This window comes from Rhagoletis pomonella, unplaced genomic scaffold (genome assembly GCF_013731165.1).
Source record: "Rhagoletis pomonella isolate Grant_MI unplaced genomic scaffold, Rhpom_1.0 Rhpom_scaffold_00015, whole genome shotgun sequence".
Classification (NCBI taxonomy): Eukaryota; Metazoa; Arthropoda; class Insecta; order Diptera; family Tephritidae; genus Rhagoletis; species Rhagoletis pomonella.
Window position 1 is genome coordinate 5,492,607 of NW_023458569.1, and position 7,447 is coordinate 5,500,053.

At 33.8% G+C, this 7,447-nt stretch overlaps 1 protein-coding gene across 1 annotated transcript; it reads right to left on the minus strand.

Annotated features, from left to right (window-relative positions):
• Positions 1 to 5,575: 5,575 nt before the first annotated feature.
• LOC118749349 lies at positions 5,576 to 6,642 on the minus strand (the record flags this gene model as incomplete). Its single annotated transcript, XM_036484144.1, is given in 3 exon segments — positions 5,576 to 6,211; positions 6,291 to 6,483; positions 6,625 to 6,642. Coding segments are annotated over 3 exon segments (471 nt in total).
• Positions 6,643 to 7,447: the final 805 nt, after the last annotated feature.

Sequence of the window (7,447 nt, forward strand, 5' to 3'; positions counted from 1 at the left end):
TGCTTGAAATATGATACTCAGTAAAATATCGCAATATGGGCATATAGCGAGGTTTTTATACTAAATTAATACGTTAGTGGTTTTAAGAGTTGCCACCCATTAAAAAATATATAGTTGTGAAAGGTAAGTAACGTATTAAGGACAATCGATATTGGTATCAAACGACAGCTAGTTAAATGTCCTTTGTATAAATGTATGCGAATTTTCGACAGTTGTCATCTAGTTAACAACTCTTAACTAGCTTTCGATTGATAGCAATATCGAATGCCCTTAATACATGACTTACCATTCATAGTTATAAATGTGTTTAATAAGTAGTAACTCTATTAAAAGGCACCGATATATTAATTTAATCTCAAACCCATATTGTGATATTTTACTATCATATTTTAAACAATGCATTTTTAATTAAAAAAAACAAATCACGTCTATAGGTGAATACCTTTAATTTGACACCACATTTTGAAACTCGAGAGAACGGTGTAAATCTGATTCTCTGCAATAAAAAAAAATGTGTAACAGGTGGCAACTCTTTTTAAAAAAATTAGAGGTTCTTTCTTGCAGATCTATAGACCAAGCCCGTTTATATGGCATATGATATCATTTTTTTAAATTGCGCGAACGGTGTAAGTCTTATGATTTTTTTAGCAGGTGGCAACCCTATTCAAAATAATGAAACCTTCTTGCACATCTAGAGGCCCAGCCCTCTAATTTGGAACCTATTTTTTTCTAATACAATGAACGGTGCAGGTTTTATAATTTTAAAAAGGGGGCAACCCTTTCCAAAAAAGTCATACCTTGCTGTACATTTAGAGGCCAAGCCCTTTAATTTGGAGCCTCAGTTTTGAAAATCGGATGATCTGTGCAGATCTGATGCCGTTAACAAAAGATGCCTTCATGTATTGTATTTATACATAGTACATACATATTTAGATTTGATCTAACCCTGGAATTTGTGTATTGGGGAGTTATTAAAATCCAGATAGGAGCTTTTAAACTATTAAATTCGAGTATACACAACTCTGTAATACTTGATTTGTAACTTTGACTTTTATTTTTGCCTGAAAAAATAAAAGGCAACAATTACCGATTATTTTCTGCTCAAAAAAGTAAAAGGCAAGTTTTAACTTTTATATTTGCCATAAAAAAATAAAAAGCAGATATAATCGGTACTATTTGCTCAAAATGATAAAAGTCAGATTTTTAAAAGTCATGGAGAAATCACAGTCTATAATGTGAAATGAGTCTAATGGTACCTTTAAAAAAGCTATAGCATAATTTTTTCACTATGCCTTTTTGATGTCAACAATTGTAAAATAACTTTTATTTTCAGTCTCTGGTACATACATAGTATTTATATGGGTCCTTCCACGTCAAAACGCATGCGGCTTTGCCCAAAAATGGTGGAGAGCTAAAGTTATTTTTAAGATGTGAAAAGTGATGTGTTTTTATGTAGAATCGAAGGTTTAAAAAAAAAAAAACAATTCGGTACTAAGGCACCATTTTCCGACCAGTCTCCCAAAAATTGTCCTATGAATATATAAGTTTTGGGGTCGTTGAACCAGAATCCGGGTCAGTTTGGTCTCACGAAGCCATATTGGGGTCATTTGAAGATCAATTAGACGAACTATTGAAACCTCGAAAGTGAATCCACCAACTGATTGAAATTGTCTGTGAAATATTATCGAAGTGATTTTAGAAAAATCTTTAGAAAAGTCATAACTTCCGAAATTGTCTATTGATTTTTATAAATGGTACCTAGTTTTACTCTGAATAAAACATTATTTTCAAAGTAGTGAATAGAAGAGACTATTTTCTTTTGAAATTTTTACAAAAAATGTGGTGGTAAATTTCAGATTTATTCTAAAAACTTTCCACATGTTTCACGTTTTTGAGTTTTATAGCGGGCTAATCATATTTGTCTGTGGCAAATCGACATATGGCTAGTTGTTACGAATCCGGCAGAGGCGCAGTTTTGCCATTTGTCACAAAACTGAAGTTGCCAACCCTTACTACTGAATATTGGCACATGTCTCACTAGGGATGGAAACTTTTGAAAAATAATCGATTCTCGAATCTTATTTAACTCTTACAATTCTTGGAATCGAATAATCGATGGCAAGATTCGAATTATTCGATTCTAATCGATTCTTTATTTCATTCTTTCTTTCACTTAAAACCCCTATAAAAACAGCCAATTATTCAGCCACCAATCATAGCTAATAAGTATAACACTGTGGAACAAATTCAGGTTAGCAAAAGTTAGGTCGATTCTGAGAGTGAGGGGTGAAAAAAAGGCTAAATTAGAAGACCCGTATCGCGGCGTTTGTTTATGTTAGTTCGATTTTTTTTTAATCGACCTTCGAACTTTGCAGTCAAATGCAATAAATTTCTTCCCCTTCTTCCTCTTTTTCCTCGTCTTCCTCTTTTTTGTTTCCAACCACCGCACAGGTAGCGATTTTTATTTATTTCGTACAAGCGAACTAATATCAAGAAATAAAGATTCAGTTAAGACTCGAAACTCAGCCGAAGCTGATGTCTTTTAATTTTCGCTCGGTCGTGATAAAATTCGCTATTAATTTTTTTGGAACTTATTTCATTTTGTGAGTGATTTAAGTTAAGTGCATCGGTTCCATAAAAATAACATTGTATAATATACATTGTATTAAAAATGTCGGAACCAAAAGGTAAAATGGACCATTTTTGTAATGTTTGTGGACGTTTCATAGCAAGCGATGAAAAATGTGACAATGCGAGTGATTGTTTTTTGGAAGCCTATAAACAATAGCCGTCATCGATTCGCCAACAGTTAGCGAGTGGCGAAACGAACGAACTCAATGAGGTACAACCAAACTCGCTATCATCTATCCGTGCTAGCTAACTTTGTTGTTGCTTTCACATGCCGAATTCTTCTTTAAGCGACCGGAACTCAAACATAGCGAGCGAGAAGTGGCGAATCGATGACGGCTAATATTTCTCGCAAGAGTTTATCACTGACGTAAACTATGTCCCTAAAAAAGTTTGCTTTTATTGCTATTCAAGTGTTATGCAATGGAAAAGTGAAAAGAAGAACGCTATGCCTTTTGGTATACCAATGATGTGGTTATCAACAGCCCGCATCAACAAGAAAATTGCTATGGATGTATCAACTACCATAAAACTTTGAATAGAAGGAAAGCAAAGGATAAAACTTATGTAGCAGTGCCAAGTGTCCAATTACCATTACCGCACTCAGAATTCGTTCCAGTACCAGATATCAGTACTACAACCGCCGCTGCTATATCCATGCATTTCTTCTCAGAATACGGCCCTGGTGAAGGTACATCCTATGAAACATCAAAGGACCCAATCCTAGTCACACAAAAGCAATTGGATGCAATTGTTGCAATTTTGTGTTTGACTCAGAAAACATCAGAACAACTGGCTTCATTTTTGAAAGGAAATAATTTGCTGGCGAAAGGTACCAAAGTAACAGCATATCGAAAACGCCAAAAAGAGTTAGAAAAGTTCTTCAATGTGAATGATGCAAAAAATTTCGCTTATTGCAACGATATCGAAAAGTTAATGGAGACGATAGGGTTAACCTATAAAAAAGATGATTGGCGTTTATTCATCGATAGTTCACTAATCAGCGTAAAAGTTGTGCTTTTGCACAAGACAAATAGAATGCCTTCTGTTCCAATTGCGTATAGCACTGACACTAGTGAAAATTTCGATAATTTGAAACACATTCTGGAAGTAGTCAAATATAACGAACACCAGTGGCGCATTTGCTGCGACCTCAAAATAGTTTTATTGATTACAGGCTTAACAGCATCTGGCCGTCCAAAATATCCGTGTTTTTTGTGCGATTGGGATTCACGATACGGAGAAGGTATTAAAGGAAGAAACCAGTACAAACAGCATAACTAGAATAGTCGCATTGGAAATGGCCTAAAGACAATAGGCTACACGAAAGTCTTGTTCCTGAAATGAAAATTTTGTTGCCGTTGCTCCTCATTAAACTTGGCATTGCTAACAATTTTTTGAAATGTATCGCAAAAAGACCAGCAGTATTCAACCGCTTAAAAGACATTTTCCCAAGACTAAGTAACGCCAAAATTCAGGAAGGGGTTGTTAATGGTCCCGACATACGGAAACTAATGAGTCGTCAAGATTTTGACCAAGTTCTGACAGACCGAGAATTAAATGCATGGCTCGCATTGAAAGCAGTCATTAAAGGATTTTTGGGTAAAGAACGCAAAGTCAACTACAGGCAATCTGTTGCAAACATGTTGGCAGCTTTCGATGAAATTGGGGTTAATATATAAAATTCATCTCTTGCATCAGCATCTTGATCAACTCGCTCAACAGTTGCCAACTGAATCTGATGAGCAAGGCGAACGTTATCACCAAACTGCGCTTCCATTTGAAATAAGGTAACTATAGAGTGTGCATATTTTGAATTCCTAGATTTTTCTAATATCTTTGTCAGAGTGCACAATTTAAACATGTTAACGATTGAAAACTATTTTCGTTTCAGGTACAGAGGAAGGAAATCTCCAGATGCAATACTCGCTGAAATTTGTTGGTGGTATAAAAACACCTTTGAAGAGAGGAAGGCGAAGAATATCTGTTGGACGAAATTATCGACCTTTCTGATGATGATGACGATGACCAAGATATTAGAGAGAGCAGTGATGTTGATCCACAGCCGCCTGCTAAACGGCAACTGGCCAAATCATTAATTTAATTTATTTAATTTTTTTACTTAAAACTTTTCATAACTAACATTTCAAAATTATATTTTTTCCATATTTTTATAATTTCGTTTTCAATGTTTCTTCAAAACCAACACTGAAAAATTTGGTACATAAGAAATGAGAAGTAAATTAATATTAAGCTGGAAAACGCAAGTTTTGTATTATGATTGTTTTCTTTTTAAATGAAATTTATTGAAGAAACTGAGAAGCATATTATAGATCAAACAGAAAGCAAAAAAGACTTAGTTTTGTGGAAAATATGTTCCAAAAGCATGAAAAAAAAATTTCCAACATTTTGCTTTATAAGCACTACAAAAATTTTCTAAATCAATTTTTTTTTAATTTAATTGTTGCACAGGTCTCTAGCAATGATTTGGCTTTTACAGATTGAAAAAATATCAATCAGTCGACGAGTTATAGCCAAAAAACCATATAAACAATATGCTGAAAATCGGCATTTGACTGCAAAGTTGGAAGGTCGATTAAAAAAAAATTCGAGCTAACATAAACAAACGCCGCGATACGGGTCTTCTAATTTAGCTTCTATTTTCACCCCTCACTCTCAGAATCGACCTAACTTTTGCTAACCTGAATTTGTTCCACAGTGTAATGAGTCAATTAAAATTATTGTAACAAGGGTTTTATTAATAAATTTTAACAAAAAGTTTGTGAGAAAATTGCTTCATTTGCTATAACATGTGTGATTGACACATATTCTGGTAGTGTTTGATATGGAAAGTAATAAAGTTCCATCCTAAATTTCCTCCTTAAAAATTTCTCCTTTCATTAACTCATTTCTAGCATCGCTATGGATATGCGCCAATTAGTCGTACTTAATATTTCTATTAGTCATGCCAGAATGTGCAATTGTTAATAAAGAAATATTATACGTATTAAAAGTAAAGGGTAAGGATTTATGTTAAATGCATTTTTATTTATTTCCTTTGGTTTTTTTTTTGCAACTTCAAGTAAGAAATTACTCCAGTTAAATGTATGTTTGTATTAAGATAAATATAAGTAAAAGTATTACGAGAACCAGATACTTTCGGGAGCAGACTTTAAGAACAAAAGCATATTCAAATGTTGAGGACTTAGTCTACTTGGTAGTTGATTTGCAATAAGGCCAGTATGAGAAAATAGATGCTCACATGGTGTTGATGTGGCTACTATTGGTAAATATTTGTTTGCCATTGTTGATAGATTTAGGTATTAATTTTCAATTGATTTCCATATGACCATTGGATTTGGATTACTTCCTCTGTCGACTGCGGGTCGATTAAGGAACTCTCTTAGTTCAATCGGTAATCTGCCTGGTTCATCGCTCTCATGGTATTGACTTAGTTGTACCTCTTTGTCTAAAAAATCCCAAAAATGCTGACGACTTGAAGATGGTTGCTTATCAGGAGTTTGTTGACCTATACATTCCATAGTACTTTTTGATAGTTGAATTTCTGTTTTTAAAATTTCACCTAAATACACGAAAACAAAAAAAATATTAAAAATATTCCTTTCCTTCCTAGTATCTAAGTCCTCATGCTAGACATTTACCCGCAATAACCACAGCGCGAGAGGAATTACAAATACTTTGACATCCTAGTTTTTTATAACGCGGGTCGAGCAGCGTAGCGATAGAATATAATTTAACGAGCTCGATATTCGAAAACTTTTGTTTGATCTCCGCAGCTAATTTTTTTGTAAAGTGTTGTCCAATCAGTGTGGCAGGAGAGAGGTTATCAATTCCCTGGAAAAATAAAAATAAAATACATTTTAGTAAAAAATCATAGTTTTATAGTAGTATTTTAAAAAGTTCTAGATTAGTGTTTTTCATAATTTGTTAGCATAATGATAGCATTATAATTTACAAGGTAATTATGTAAAATACGCAACAATAAAGAAGCATTACTCACTAAATTTTTTTAATACTCACTTTTTTTAGTCCTTTAACTAATGTGTTTATCTGCACTGACTTCGTGAGTTACCATCCAAAGAGGATGCAAAATATCTCTGACTTCAATAAGTGCATCAAGTTCGTCACCAGATAAAATGTCTGGTGGCTTTGATCGGGAACTCTTGTCTCTTGGAACCTTAAGGAGTGACGGCTTACGCAATCGGCAAGATTTATGAAACGATCTACCATTTCATAGCATGAATTCCATCTGGTTTTTACTTCTTGTATTAGTTTTAAAGGTGGTTTGGAACCTGACTCTTGTTGTAATTTCTCTAACTCTCGTGAAGCAATTTCACTACATCGGAAAAGTTTTACAATTTTTTTCACTTTTATTAAAAGATCTCTGATAGTGGATCGCTGGCAATTTTTATCAGACAAATCATCAAGGTCGCTATCATATTCGACGGTTAATTTAGGAATTTCAGAAATATCTGTCTCACATGCGCGCTTGTTTAAGTTTACTTCAATTAAATTCTGACCAATATTGTTTATGACGTGACCAAAACATGAAATATGCTTAGTTTCCCCAAATTCTTCTTTGATTGCGCCTTTTATATTTGCTCCGCCGTCTGAAAGTATCGCACAGATTTTTTCATCATTAATGTCCCACTCATTGCATATTTCACGAAGCTTTAATCTGAGGATAGCAATCGTTTTTCTGTCTATTAAGTAATACGCTCCCAATTCGTATGAGTTCATTTCGCATTCTATTTGAAATATAAGTAAATTATATGACCAGAAAAATCATAAGTTATTA